The following is a 15,980-nucleotide window of genomic DNA, read 5'->3' as shown; positions in this document are numbered from 1 at the left end:
AGTAATGCAACAACAAACAATGAAAACGGTGGAAGGAAATAATGTTTTATCATCAGTGATCTATTGTCCGTCGTACGATTAGTTTTCTGTGAACCAAATTTTTCATCCCTATTCCTATTGATGGGTCTTTGTAAATCCAATACCGTAACAGTTCAATATTCGTATATTATATGGATATCTATAAAAATAGTGGCAGTAACACTCAATTTTATCATTTTTTTTGACCTCACATCAATGCTCCTAGTTATTTTCATTTAATTTATTCAAACACCCAGATGTCACACGTATCGTAACGTATTAAAAATTTTACTAAAATATCCAATTCTTTGCAGCGCTCTCGCGAAGTTGCCGGAGACATGGATGAACTGCTGGATTGGTTCCGAGAGGCAGATGAGAGATTACGAAATGCCGCTCCGCCTGGATGCGAACCACCGCCTCTCCGAGCACAGCTCAAGGAACACCGAGCGTTCAATGACGATGTCAGCGGACAGAGGGCCAGAGTTAGGGATGTCTTGAACACCGCTAAAAAGGTAAAAGATCATAACTAATTGTACTGTGTTATGTATTAACAGATCTAGCATATAAATGACAACTGCCAGTAGAAACCTTTGAATTAAGTAATAAACACTTTACTAGTTATAAATTAATATAGATCCATGTTCTTTGTGGGAATTTGGAATTATGCACAATAATTGTGTTGACTAGATACTGCTACTGTGTCTTCCAATATGTTTTGCTGTTTAAATGACAGTGTACAATGTATACTCATTCAAATTATGACTGTCAAATGTTAAATCATTTTAGGTATTGAGGGAATCCCAACCATCCGAAGAGATGTCGCTTATGAGAGAAAAGATGGAAGAGTTGAGAGAGACGATGGAGACTGTCGGTCAACTCAGCTCAGATCGTCTTGGAATCCTTGAACAGGCCTTGCCATTGGCCGAACACTTTGCTGGAACACACGAAGAGTAAGTTGATTGGTTCATAATTATTTTAATATGGACAGGATGAAAGTTTACAAACAAGTTACATAATTACGACATTGAATCTCTTTTTTCAATTGATTAACATAACTGTATTACGACATTAGAAACATATGTTTTTTTTTAGTTTGTCATCGTGGCTGGATGATATGGAACGACAGATTGGAATGTTGGCAATGCCAGCTCTTCGACCTGACCAAATCGCCCAACAACAAGACAAGAATGAGGTAATTACACATTTTTCAACAGTATGGAGATATTACTCTGTCCCTTTTTTTAAAGTATATCTCTCTTTCATTTTGTATAGAAACGCCTGATTTTAAAATTGATTAAAATGATATTGAGATGTAGAAATAAATGATTTAATGAATATAATAATATGAAGTCAAATAAGTTTAAACTGCATGATTGGCTGATTCCTTTTTAATGGCTTTTGAAATGCCCATGTCTTTTTCAGTCGATTTTAAAATTAAGCAAAATTTTCAAAAATATTTGGATATATTGTTTTATAAATATCCTGTGGGACAATACCTAAGTAGATTTTAATTATTAACCCTCTAATTGTATAATTCTATAAAGTTCTCCTCCACAAATATATTTTACTTGCATAATAGAGTAAATTTTGTACTTTAATGTATTGATGCAAAAAATACTGTCCATTAAAACATTTAATGATTGTGGCCTTATTTCAGATGCTGATCCAATCCATCAATGAGCACAAACCTCTGGTTGACAAATTGGTGAAGACTGGAGAAGCTCTTTCAGACCTTTGCGGAGAGGAAGACGCACTCAGGCTGCAATCTATCGCTGAAGCCGATTGCGCTCGCTACAATGCCCTCAGGGTAGAGTTGCGAAGAAGGCAGCAAGCTTTGGAGGAAGCCTTGCAGGAGTCGTCGCACTTCGCCGACAAGCTGGAGGGTATGCTGAGGGCGTTGTCCGGAGCTGCCGATCAGGTCAAGGGACTGGAACCCATCTCTGCTCATCCACCTAAGATACAGTGAGTTGCATATTTTGAATACATTTATAATAAGACTTATGAGAAGACGTTAAAAAAAACCTTATCTATATAGATAGATCCAAAATATCCGAGAGTAATAACTAAGGAAATGGTTACTCAGGCTAATGATTAAATTGCAAGGCATTTCATTGTAGAATCTTTTCGTACAAACTATTTTCGCCTGCATCTATCAAAAACCGGAAGAATTTCAACATTTTTAACACAATTTAAGATTCACTCAATCAGTCAATTCCATAGATTATCCAATGTGCGTCTGTTGGTGAACGAACGAGTAGATGGTGAACTATCATTATTTACATAGATCATCACGTATAATCGCAAATACTGTATTTAAGCAAACGCCGTATAGCGCTAACACAATGTAATGATTTTACATCAGATTATAGTACTATAAAATGTGACACTCTTTGCGTAAGTAATAGTATAGATTAAAATTACTTACAGAATGGGTCAAAGTGATGCATTCAGGATTTTGAACAGTAGTCTAATATCTCATTTTTATTTTTCAGTGATCAAATCGATGAGAATAATTCCATCATTGAAGATTTGGAGAAGAGAGATGAGGCGTACGCGGCCGTGAAGCGTGCCGCCAGTGATGTCATCAACAAGGCTACCAACAAGTCCGATCCCGCTGTCAAGGATATCAAGAAGAAACTCGAGAGGCTCAACTCGTGAGTTTGCCATTTTTATTTTGCATAAACTTTCAGAAGATAAGTTTATAAGACTGCAGCACTGTTTCGATTATCTGGGTACGCGTTATCCGTGCATTAAATGAACATGGTTTCATACTGATCTTGAATTTCAAGCATTTTTTTTATTATTTATTATTCATTATTAGTCAAATCATTTTCTCTAATTTTCGATTTGCTGCCAATTTTAACAATGGCATTCAATGATGTCACTAATTTTATAACACATTGATCGATTCATAATATGATAATAATCTATTACAGATTATGGGCTGAAGTCCAAAAGACAACATCTGATCGCAGCAAATCCCTGGATGAGACATTAGAGCTCGCCGAAAGATTCTGGAAGGAGTTGAACGCCGTTATGGAGATGCTCCATGAACTGGAAGAGTCTCTCGCCGCCCAGGAACCTCCAGCAGCCGAGCCGAGGGCCATCCAAGCCCAGCAGGTCGTGCTGCAGGAGATCCGACACGAGATCGACCAGACCAAACCTGAGGTGGAGCAAGTCCGCAAGACCGGATCCAAATTGATGAACCTCTGCGGAGAACCCGACAAACCAGAGGTCAAAAAGCACATCGAAGATTTGGACCATGCTTGGGACAACATCACCGCCTTGTATGCCAGACGAGAGGAGAATCTCATCGATGCCATGGAGAAGGCCATGGAGTTCCATGAAACGCTGCAGGTTTGTTTGTTCAAACATATTACAAAAAGTATTAAATTTCCTAATCTATAAAATCGGTTTTTCTACAAACATTTTACTGAACCTTTTATTATCAATTATGTTTAACTAGCATGATCATGTGGAAGTAGAAGAATATCTCTGAAGTACAACAACATGTTTATTTGTGTTCTTCAGAGCCTCCGTGAATTCCTGGAAGCAGCTGAAGAAAAATTCACCAAGATGGGTCCGCTGGGCTCCGACATTGATGCCGTCAAGAAACAGATCACCCAACTCAACAAGTTCAAAGATGAGGTCGACCCCCATATGGTCAAGGTCGAGGCTCTCAACAGGTCAGTCTGATTATTCCTTATTACAATTTATAGTTTGTTGACTTTTTATTATAGGTCATTCAAATAGATTTGATATCTACAAATATTTTGAAAATTCTTCCTTATTTTTAATGTGGAAGAATATGGAACGAATTGCAAACATTTCAAAAAATATATTTATCGAGAATTCTCTTATGCCTCGTACTTTAAATTAAATTCTATTGTGTCAGTAACTATTCAGTTAAATAATTAATTCTCATTTTATACTGGAGGTAAACTAAGATAGTTTAAATAGGGTATTGTCCATATTATTGTAATGCCGTGCTTTAATGTAGGGGACGTCTAATAATATGGGATGATTTGTGGCGAAGACGTTATGGGGGTTGTAGAAAATGTAACACTACAAAACCAACATAATTTAATCTTGAATAATATGTAGCGTTCAGTGACTTCGCGCCTTGTCAGTATTATTTCGAGTGTAAGAATTAGCAAGTCAGTTAACTATCGCACAATCATCCCATCTACAGTCAGCATCTCTACACGCGTGACATTCTTCGATGGGGTTCGACTGCCTCGGGCTTAGTCATCGAAACGCTCGAAGTTGCAATAATGCAGAGGCCAGTAGATTTCCCAATTGCAAACTATATCAACAATGACTAAATTTACCGAATATAAATGTATATAAATAGCGGGTCATGGTTGATGAGTTTGTCTTAGTCTCAATCTTAATTCGATCAGTAATCTTCGTGTCAGTCAGATCTCAGTCTCTGTATCTCTCCGCATAAGCATATGTTCCTTCGGACCTCAGAACAGTATCATAACTTTTGTACAGGCTGTTTTCGGTGCAATAAAAACTCACTTCTCCATTCATCAGAGCAACCACCGATCCGGCTTTCATCTCTACACCTACACCCCTAAAAATATATTCCATGAGAACATTCAAATTTTTTTTAGTGAATGATAAAAGATTTTGTGACAATGTATGATGATGAGGTACGGGAGGGTTCCAAAAATACAGAAAAGCGTGTGACATCATTTATGGACAATCCCTAGTAAATATTATGTATAAAGTAAATATTTTATTTTTAATTCAGTGTATAAATTTGCTTTTCTTATATTCCCAATAGGATCATGACAATGTATAATTCCAGACACATTATCAATTTAATAGTGCCATAATTAAACATATTTTTATATATATTATTATGACACAATCTGTACATTTGTATTCAATTACATTATAAATACTTTTTTAAATACCTATCTATTCTAGCATATCTTTCCAATTGTAAGAATCCACATTTTTACATGACATGCACTCTGATGACATTTTATTCGAGATAAAAATGCAAACATACCAATGTTAAATTGAAAAAATTACTGAATTTTAAAATGCTAATTTGAATTACAAGTCGAATTTAGTAGATTTTCATCAAAATCTCGATAAACAAGATATTTACTCCATATGAATTACAAATTCACGATAAGACTGGATATTTTTGCATTTAAATAATATAATATTTTACATAATTATAACATCTCCCATATTGTTTTGTACAATGATTATAATAATTATTAAAATATCTTTCTTATAAATAAAATTGACCTCAACCAATTTAATTGCCTTTTGCGGAATTTTTCGTTTGCTAAGATTCATTTAGTTGTCAATTTCCAATATCTGCCAAATTGAGAAGCTTTAAACTTTTCAATCATTTTTTATTGAAACAGTATTGGCATTTTTAGAAAATGAACAGTTACTGGATATCGTTCTACAAAATATTGTTTAAAAAGTTAAATTAAAACAATATATACATATATGAATAATATGATATTAAAGTTGAATAATATTTTAATTCTGCTGTCAAGGATTTTGTGTTCTGATGTAGAATTAATATCCATAATCTGTTAAAATCTGTAACATGAAATCGACTTTGGTCAATTTTATTTATAAGCCATTTTTTTGTATTATACAATATAACTCGTCCTTTTTCTCCCATTTTTACGATAATTTTTTATTTTCCTGATTTTTCTGTTTTTCCCAATTTTTATCCACTGATGTTGGTGTACGGACGACAGGAGTCTAATGAGGCAAGATGATTTTCATGAACTCAGATGATAAAACTAATTATCGTCTGAGTTCATTTTTAGTATGTTGGCTGCACATTGAGATGGCTTACGATAAAAAACATGTGTTGAAATCTATATAAGCGGTTGAATAATGGCAATATTGTGTTTATCAATGGTTAAATCAATATCTTCTATGTATCAAGGGCTAAAAATCAAAACATGTTACATACATGAACAAAAATTTGTAGTACTAGATCAATTCAAATTATTTTATGCATTTATACATCAAATGACATAGGTATTTAAATAATTGCAATCAATAACCATCAATTAATAATTTCAACAACCAAAAATATAGATACATATTCCTTTAAAGCCAATTACATATTATTATCTCAGTTTGACAAATATACCTACATACAATACAGTCCATTTGTAAATAATACATATTTTTGTTATTGCGCTGTGTAGATGCATAGAAATAACATTGGATAATAACCAGACAGAACTTATAAAATGTTTGAGGCTTTCACGGTTGTTTTTTATCGTAGTAGATTTTTGGGTTTCCACCGTGTGTCCTTCTTCCTTCTTTACTTGACGTTTCGGGCTCGTTGCAGAGGCCATTATCAAGAAATGATATGTTGTATGATGAAAATGTATATAGAAAAAACGGTTCCTTATTGATAGTGATTGCATTATTTGAGTTTAAGTCCTTGATACAATAGTTGAAAATTTAAATCAGAAATGGTAAACAAAATAATACATAAAAAGTGTATAACATTACAATAATATGTAACTGCATTTTTTACTGTAACATACCGCCCAATTATCTGAGTGAGTAATATGCAACCGGGACAGGCTTGAATACCGGTAGGGGAATAATTTACATGTTTTTGCTCAATCGACATGTTATTTGTTGTATCCTCGGCATGTTTCTTTGTTGTGTTCCGCTCTTTCCATACCTTAAATGGAGATTTTCTAGCCACCAATGCTTGTTAAAAAGCTGTGACATCTTAAAAACCGGGCTAAGTGTATAAAATTTATATTAATACAATTAAATAGTATATTGCCATTATTCAACTGTAATTAAGTTAACTGTGTTTTGTAATAATAAGATTGGTTTTCATTATTTGTACATGTTCAAATACGATTTAATTATTCGTTTATTGCTTATACAGACTGATTAAAACTTTATGTATCACAATAGATACTAGTAAAACAACTAGAAAACCAGAAAAACAGTAATTTATTTAAATCCAACTTCATATTGTAGGTTGTGTCAAAAAATGTAATGGTTTTTCTATAAATTTCTTTATAAAATTTGACACATAAAGTTAATAAGACAACCTGTAGAATGTATAAACTTCGATTATATGTGTTTGAACAGTTATCATTACATATTAAAATTGGATTCATTAAACTAACTCATAGTGGAAGTATAGCAAATCAATTATGTTTCGATGTACATCGTTGTAATATGTGAGTATTTGAAAAATAATATAGTCGTATATGTGCTTGTTACACGGCATGTATGTATCAGTGTTTGTGTTGTTTCATTTGCATTACGCTTCTCACTCATTGGCTTTGATCAATCAGAATTAAAATTATTACAGTTGATGTTTAATTTTTAATTTGATTTGAATCAGACCAATGAGTGACAAGATTATCTTCACCCAGTCTATGACAGTATTGTGAAGAAATTTTGGCTTTTTAAATCAATGTTGTGTTTATGTATAGATTATAAAAGCAGCTGCAAACTTCATACGCCACAAATATTCAGTTTGCTTATTTTGATTGTTCATGCTTCAACCATTCATAATAATTTATTTTTATAGATAACAGACTATCAAACATAAAATTCTGTTATAGAACAGTTACATAGTGGTAATTAACAAACATATTTTGCTGAATGAGTGTTGATTTTTTTTTTAATAAACTTAGAAATGTTGCAGTGTTAAATAAATTTCATATTATATACATTACATGCATTCCACATCATAACAAAATCACTTCTGAACAGTACATTGTAATAAACTCATTTTATTGTAACAAAGGTAAAAAACTACATGTGAATTCCGTGTTACCAATACTGACAACTGAATGTTGAAAAGAGATCTTGAAAATAGGCTTCTTCTAATTTAATAGAGCTTTTTGTATGTGCAAATAAAGCTGAAAAAGAGGGTTACAATGACGAATGATTAAATTGGCTAGAAATCATTTCACAATGCAGATTCATTCAGTTTTACAATTGTGCTTTGAAATTTATTTGCCAGGGCTGCACTGAGATAAAACACTTTGCATTAGCGTTAAAATCCCATAAGATCTTTTTAATATTCATTATTTGAATGAACTTAACAAGTCACTATTTTCGTTTTATTTACTATTGGTTTTTGGGTAGTTTTTATTTCTATTATGGACCTTCAAATCAGTTTAATTATGAAAAAGCTGTCAATATACACTTGTTTCTTACCATTTGACCAGATAAATCATTACAAATATTATTTTACGGGGAATGATTTTCTGTTTAGTTATTTTAAACAGCAATGAAGTATTTATTATCTGGATGCAAAAACGCTAAAGAACGTGACATTTCGAATAGCCTAATAACTTTTATTCATTGTTCCGATAACTAGACAAGCCCAAGAGTTGACGGAGAGAACATCGTCAGAACAGGCGGCGTCCATCCGAGAGCCGCTGGCGGAGGTGAACAGGAGATGGGGCACGCTGGTGTCGGGAATGGCAGACAGGCAGAGGAGGCTGGAAGGGGCTCTCTTGAGACTCGGCCAGTTCCAACACGCCCTGCAGGAGCTGCTCGTCTGGATCGACAGAAGCGATGCCACACTAGACACACTCAAGCCAGTAAGTAACTACTACTCGTCATGCACCCGCCTAGAACATACCGCGGATGTCTCTTAGATTGCACCTTGTTTAATTATCAGAGTTTTTTTAATGTCTGGACTACTTATAATGATTTCGACTGGATAATAGAACTTTTACAAATTTTGAGAATCAAAAAATGTCGAGATAATACAAGCTCTTCTTGTACTGTCATGCTGCTAATGAAGATAGATTGATTTGTAAATATTATGGATAGACAATATACAGAGTCATCGTTATTCATATGGATCAATCCATCTTCTGCAGCCAGCATAGACGCTATTACAAATTACTCGTCAGAAGGAACTTGTTATAGGCAACCACCATTACTAGGCAAAATTTAATAGCGTCACGCTACTTAAATATAATAAATAAAGCCTACTGATATTATATTTCATCATCTTTTCGTAACATCACAACCTTATTATTCTAGAAGAAGAAGAAAACAAAGTCAATTGAATATACCAATATGTCTTATTTTATTGAATTTTAGTATTACAGTGCTTTCAATCTTTGACTGGTACATATGTACTAAGTAATGCCACAGAACATTATTCAGTAGGATTGTTATTGTATTAAGTATTTAAAAATCGGTGTTTTTTTTTCAGGTCGCCGGAGATCCACAAGTCCTGGAGGTTGAGTTAGCCAAACTCAAAGTGCTGGCCAATGACATCCAAGCTCATCAGAACAGCGTTGACACTCTCAACGATGCCGGTCTTCAAATCATACAACAAGGAAAAGGTAACATTTTCACTTTCGCTTCAGTATAATCTACGTTAGACATTGATAAGCAGAACTCGTTTTGGTTGACTGTGTCTCATGGTCAATCTCCTCAAATGATATCAAATGATATGGCCAATATATCTACTTTCTGACAGATAATGAAATATCTAGCATGTCAATGCTATAAAGGTCATTAATTTATATTGAAGTGTAAATCTTTAATCTCCACGAATTCTCATTAGTACCCCGAAAAATCCTGGATAATTTGATGATCACAATACTACCGTTCTAATAGGTAGAGATGGGGTAAATTGAGAAAATACAGCCCCACAAACTATTTAAGAAATGGTAACCTTTTCAGAAAAATCTACACATAATGTTACATAATGTAGGACAACAGAGACTCTTTCACCAAAGTAATCAACAATGTCGGGAGGATGACACGGCATATGAGAAGAATTTAGATTTCATGATTTATTTTATTGTTTTCTTGACTGTTTATTGATGCTTGACCTTTTTGACTTTCAGGAACCGATGAGGCGAGTACCACCCAAGATAAGCTGCAGCAGTTGAACAGGAAGTGGAGAGAACTTCAACAGAAAGCCAAGGACAGGCAACAGGAGCTGGAGGAAGCTCTCAGAGAAGCGCAAAGGTAAATAGCGTAACTATATAACTTTGACCAACGTCTATATGATATTGTGAAGAATGAATCCTAGAGGTATAAACACATATTCGGTTATATTTCAGATTCCACGCTGAAATCCAAGACTTGCTCTCCTGGTTGGGAGATGTGGACAGTATTATCGCTGCTTCCAAACCTGTCGGTGGACTTCCTGAAACTGCATCAGAACAACTCGAAAGATTCATGGTAAGATTTTGAGACATTTAACGTAATATTGTTTCATTTATTTACTATTACATTGACTGGAAAGGAAATGAAAAGAGTTTTTGATGCTTTAAAGGAATTCAAAATTATATGATATTTATACTGTATCAAGCTACATGAATAAAACACATCATTTAAAAAATTAAATTTAGATTTATTGTATATTTGAAGGCTATTGGGTTATTAAATAATAACTATACGGCAATCCTTTTCATTACAAAAATCTAAAAACTATTTGAAAGAATATTGGTATTGTTCAAATAAATGATAAGAATAAAAAAAAGGTAGTGCATTTTTTTCAAGGATATTGCTTAAATTCAATGAAACGATTGTCAATATTGCAGGAAGTATTCAATGAGGTAGAAGAGAATCGTCCGAAAGTGGAAGCAGTTCTACAACAAGGACAAGAATACCTCAAGAAGCAAGATAGACCGCAGTCCGTATCGAATCTTCAACATAACCTCAAAACACTTAAGCAGAGATGGGACAGTGTTACAGCTAGGTAAAATTTAAATTTATATGTATATAACTCAACATACATTGACATTGTGTAGTACGGGTTTCTTCAAACGTTTTTTATGGAATATATTGTTATTTTATGACATTTGTTTTTCTCAGGGCTTCTGACAAAAAGATCAAATTGGAAATTGCTCTGAAGGAAGCTACGGAGTTCCACGATGCCCTGCAGGCATTCGTTGATTGGCTCACTAACGCTGAAAAGACGCTAACGTCTTCCAAGGCGGTTTCCAGAGTTATGGAGACAATTCTCAGTATGTATTACATTATTTTTAAACGATTTTATGTATCATATCTACAAAATTATGATTCTTGCAATGTATATTAGAATGCCTGATATTTACTATCCACTGTGGATTTACATTTATTATTTAAATGATTTTTGTAAAATATGATCCGTATTGCTATCATGGTGGTTGCCGTGATATCGATGTTTCTCAATATGGTTTTGAGTTGACAATTAAAATGACGTTTGGCGTTTTACAGTTCAAATCGAGGAGCACAAATCCTTCCAGAAAGAAGTGTCAACCCACCGCGAGACCATGCTACACCTGGACAAGAAGGGAACTCACCTCAAGTACTTCAGCCAAAAGCAGGACGTCATCCTCATCAAGAATTTGCTAGTTTCCGTTCAACATCGTTGGGAACGAGTGGTAGCCAAGGCCGCCGAAAGGACGAGGGCTCTCGACCACGGTTTCAAAGAGGCCAGAGAGTTCCACGACCAATGGTCTAATTTGATGAACTGGCTCTCTGATACCGACAAGTCTCTGGATGAACTCAACAACGAACCTACTGTCAACGATCCAGATAAGATAAAACACAGGTAACTATTGTTTTTCATATTTTGAAAAAGGTCGAAAAATATTTAAACAAGTTGAAAAATCATAAATTTTATATGACAACAAAAAAGTCTACTAGAAAATTAGAAATAGGTACATTATCTATGAGAATGATTATTCCCTTTTATGATAATATGTAGTATATAATTTACATTGCTATCCCTGCAGAATCAATGCCATTATTATCCTATATTGCTGATACGATTAACATTTCTTTGCAGATTGGACAGGCACAGAGAGTTCCAGAAGGCTCTGGGATCCAAACAACCGGCTTACGATTCAACAGTAAAATGCGGCAAACAACTCAAAGACAAGGCTCCCAAGACAGACGAACCTGTCCTCAGGCAAATGTTGGGAGAACTCAAATCCATGTGGACCACAGTTTGCTCCAAGTCTGTTGACAGGTATGCATAATCTTTACCTTATTTCTTTTTACGTTTGCAATTACATCGTATTATCTAATCTAATCGGGGGATCAAATGGATCATGTATGTAATTCCAAACTGCCGTTAGCATTTCGACAGTAAACTAGAATTAATATAGGTTTGGTTCTCACTCATTTCAATTGATATCGGATGCAAATTGACATCATTTTTTTCTTTTTATTAGACAACGCAAGCTGGAAGAAGCACTTCTGTTCTCTGGCCAGTTCAAGGACGCCATGAGTGCCCTCATCGATTGGCTGAAGAAGCAGGAGAACGCCCTCAAGGAAGACACCCCCGTGCATGGAGATCTCGATACCGTCATGGGATTACTCGAGAAACATAAGGTAAAAATTGCACTCTCATTTTATTCATAATTTCACATAAATCCGTGGACTTAGGGAGTCATAGATTTTTCGCAGATTTTTTTCTTAAAACAGTTGGAATATTTTCATTCATCTTTGTAGTTAACCCCCACTCTGAACCACATGAAAAAATTGGCCAATGAGTATCCTGTAGATCAGTTCTGGATAGTAGATGAGATTTTTGTTGTTTCTGTAATACATAACAATAACTATTTGCTGCCAGGATTCTTCATTTGATGATTCACATGTTATTTCAATATGAATGTTTGTTTAGATCCAAGTTTGTTGTATATCCATCTGTATTATACATGAGCATTTTTTTATTTCATCTTTTTTTTTACAGCAATTGGAAGAGTCCCTGAACTCTCGCGCTGTCCAAATGGAGAAGGTCGTTCGCACTGGCCGCGAACTGGAAGCAACTGCGCCTCCACAGGACGCAGCTCAAGTCGCTACGCAGATCACCACTCTTACCAGCCTCTGGGAGAGCGTTAACCGGCTCTGTGACAGGAAGACCACAAGACTGGATGGAGCCCTAAAAGAGGTTTGGAAGGATACATTTTACCATCAATATATTGGCAAACTTTTCCAATGTTTTTAGCAATTTGAGTTTATTTTTAGTCAATGCCTTAAGGCTAAAATGTCAAACAAAAAATATTAAACTGATATTAAATTAAACCAAAGAAATCAGAGTATCAGACTATAATGGGTTTCATACAAAGTTTTTATATTATGGCATTTAAGGGGGATGCTTCTACCTACCAGAGGCACCTAGCGGAAAAATATGAAGCTTGCAATTTGAGACATTTTTTTGATAATTTACAATTTCAACAGTATTTTAATAAATATGTATCTTAATACATAAAAAAAAAATATTTTAAGTCAAAGATAAACTTACATTATGTATTTAGTTTTACGTGGGCGAAGTCGGCGAAGCGTGGAGCGGCACGCGCAACTCAAATGTATAACCGTGTGTGAAAATGTTCGTAAACAGTCTTTTTTCGGTTGTACGTTTATACGTTTGAGTTGCTCACGTAAGACGTTACAATTGTAAAAAAATGTTATCAAATGTGAATTTGTCACAGGACCGCATCTTATTATGTATTACATTATACTTTATGGTCATATTTATTATTAAAATTTAGTTTATTAAGTTCTCAATTTTTCCTCCTAATTAAAGATTTTTGACTAATTCATAGTTTTAATATTTTTTATATTTATTTTAAAAAACATTGATTTTTATAAAAATATAATGTGTGTAACTTGAAATCCTTTTTATTTATATCAAATCAAGCTTAAATATTGGGACCATACCTAAATAAATTACTTTATGATGTAATCAATTGCTGAATCTATTTAACAGGCCGAGAGACTTCACAAATCCGTCCATATGCTTCTGGAATGGCTGTCGGATGCGGAGAACAAGCTCCGGTTCGCTGGACAACTTCCTGAAGGAGACGAAGAGACCATCGCCTTGCTGCGGGAACATGAAAGGTTCATGGGCGAACTCAAAGGCAAGGAGAGAGACAAGGATGACACCATCGCTCTGGCCCACTCCATTTTGGCCAAGGCACATCCCGACGGAGCTACCATCATCAAGCACTGGATTACAATCATCCTGAGCAGATGGGAAGAGGTAAGTTCAGATTGTTTTGCATAACGATTTGTGTACTTGTTATATAGCTCGATGTAACGCAAAGGGACTTGAATTTTCTTCAATAATGTGTGAGTATGTGAGTTGACATTGCACATAATATGCACTGTGATTTTGAATTTGATTTACTGTTTTTGTAATTTTTACCGATTGACATGGAGCTTGAAACTATATTACGATAAGTAAGTGCATAGTGATAAAGCAGTTATAGAGTTTTTACAAACTTACAATATAAATCCAAACAGATGAATTCTCATGGCGATCTTATAGAACCTAAGATAGAATATGATTTGATACAGGTGGAAAATTCTAGACTTTCTAACATTTCAAAATGACAGATGACATTTTAATGCATAGTAAGTGCATATTATGCACGAGATCAAAGTATTAGCTGTCAAATTTTTTAATGATTCCTAAAATGCGTGGGGCCCATAAAGTGTTTTTTGTTTTAGAACTGTGAGAGCAGTTTCTAACACATTCATGCGATATATTTTATAGTTTAAAGTCACACGGCATATTTTTATCATATTACTTATTTTTCTCAGGTATCCCAATGGGCACTACAACGTCAAGAGAAGCTGAGAGTTCACATGCAATCACTGAAGGATCTCGATCTTACCCTTGAAGAACTCCTACAATGGCTCATGGGACTTGAACATACTTTACTTGGTAATTAATAATTCTGTTAAATATTAATTTTGTCCTCTTTTCAATTTTACAGTTTTTTTTTATAAGTAACAAATTATCATAACCATATTTTATATTTTGTTTGAAATCTTCCAGCTTTGGAATCAGAGCAGCTGCCCGACTCAATCGAACTTCTCGAAGGCCTCATCCAAGACCACAAAGACCTCATGGAGAACACCCAAAAGCGTCAAATCGAAGTGGACCGAGTCTGCAAAGCTAATCAAATCAAAGTCCTTGTCAAGGATTCCCCCAGGAAGATTTCATCAAAGACACCTACAAAGGGATTGGCTGGGTATGTTTTCAATACAACTATTTTATTCCCATGTGTCGCATACTAATATACCCCTAGATATCGTACCAGAGCAAAAGTGGCACTTTCCTACCCATTTAATTTTATATGAAATTCAATTTAATATAATATCTCAAATATACAACAGAATAAAAATTATAAAACAGAAAATTACTATTTTCACTCTAAGTTCTCGCATAGTATAGGCCTCTACAGAGTTAAGGTTTTTATTTTATTAGCAAATCAATGGAATATTCCATGTAACTGTTTTACAACATTGGGAACGTCCATATATGACGCCACATCCTAATAGGAAGGATGGAATCTGAGATAATGTGACGATTTGAGAGATATGGATACGAAATCAAAAACATATTCTGAGGTCACATCAATTGATAATGCATGGGAAGGGGATTCAGAAATGTGGTGTAATTTAGATAGGGGGATAAATTAATATTTTGTGACTGTATGAGTCTATTAGGGGTCATGAAAATACCCAAAAATGTGTGACGTCATTTATGGACTAATTATTAAAAATATTAGGAATTGTGCCATCTTTACATTGGCTATGATGTAATGCAAAGTTGCCAATGATATTAGATATTTATTTATACCGCCTCAACTGTTTATTGTTTTTAAATTACCTGCTAGTTTTTATATACGATTTACATGACAAATATTTCAATGCACCGGTACGATATGTAGTATATTGAATTGTAACAGTATTAAGAAGTCATTTCCTTCTGAGCATCTGATTTTAAAACATTAGCATAAGCCAAAAACCTTCAATTCAATAGTGATACAAGTCAAATAATATGCTTGATAGACATATCCCATCCGTTTGTGCTTTTAATGTTTGTTATTGGTTTGTCCTCATAGTTTATTTTGTTTTTTATATCATGCTTTATTCGATTATTTAGTATTTATTTATCTATGGTGAGTTTTTGTATAAATATGTACATATTTACATTGTCA

At 34.3% G+C, this 15,980-nt stretch overlaps 1 protein-coding gene across 29 annotated transcripts in view; it reads left to right on the top strand.

Annotated features, from left to right (window-relative positions):
* shot (dystonin-like protein short stop) overlaps nucleotides 1-15,980 on the top strand; it is a 572,629-nt gene that overhangs the window by 521,790 nt on the left and 34,859 nt on the right. For 22 of the 29 annotated variants that reach the window (XM_085960962.1, XM_085960983.1, XM_085960974.1 and 19 more), the window contains 21 exons: nucleotides 333-530; nucleotides 805-968; nucleotides 1,111-1,210; nucleotides 1,676-1,980; nucleotides 2,511-2,672; nucleotides 2,955-3,375; nucleotides 3,550-3,704; nucleotides 5,760-5,771; nucleotides 8,384-8,609; nucleotides 9,236-9,368; nucleotides 9,879-10,002; nucleotides 10,098-10,218; nucleotides 10,581-10,738; nucleotides 10,855-11,006; nucleotides 11,239-11,575; nucleotides 11,813-11,995; nucleotides 12,201-12,360; nucleotides 12,722-12,919; nucleotides 13,739-14,011; nucleotides 14,575-14,698; nucleotides 14,813-15,008. In XM_085960962.1, coding sequence (XP_085817088.1) covers nucleotides 333-530; nucleotides 805-968; nucleotides 1,111-1,210; nucleotides 1,676-1,980; nucleotides 2,511-2,672; nucleotides 2,955-3,375; nucleotides 3,550-3,704; nucleotides 5,760-5,771; nucleotides 8,384-8,609; nucleotides 9,236-9,368; nucleotides 9,879-10,002; nucleotides 10,098-10,218; nucleotides 10,581-10,738; nucleotides 10,855-11,006; nucleotides 11,239-11,575; nucleotides 11,813-11,995; nucleotides 12,201-12,360; nucleotides 12,722-12,919; nucleotides 13,739-14,011; nucleotides 14,575-14,698; nucleotides 14,813-15,008 — 3,902 coding nt within the window. The remainder of the gene's footprint in view (nucleotides 1-332; nucleotides 531-804; nucleotides 969-1,110; nucleotides 1,211-1,675; nucleotides 1,981-2,510; nucleotides 2,673-2,954; nucleotides 3,376-3,549; nucleotides 3,705-5,759; nucleotides 5,772-8,383; nucleotides 8,610-9,235; nucleotides 9,369-9,878; nucleotides 10,003-10,097; nucleotides 10,219-10,580; nucleotides 10,739-10,854; nucleotides 11,007-11,238; nucleotides 11,576-11,812; nucleotides 11,996-12,200; nucleotides 12,361-12,721; nucleotides 12,920-13,738; nucleotides 14,012-14,574; nucleotides 14,699-14,812; nucleotides 15,009-15,980) is intronic. The other 7 variants (XM_085960986.1, XM_085960985.1, XM_085960963.1 and 4 more) reach the window with 1 other exon arrangement.

The sequence above is a fragment of the Rhyacophila brunnea genome, unplaced genomic scaffold (assembly GCF_057557595.1).
Source record: "Rhyacophila brunnea isolate RB1 unplaced genomic scaffold, BYU_Rbru_1.0 scaffold_12, whole genome shotgun sequence".
Classification (NCBI taxonomy): Eukaryota; Metazoa; Arthropoda; class Insecta; order Trichoptera; family Rhyacophilidae; genus Rhyacophila; species Rhyacophila brunnea.
Note: the sequence above shows the minus strand (reverse complement) of the source record. Positions and strands in the feature narration are given on the sequence as shown.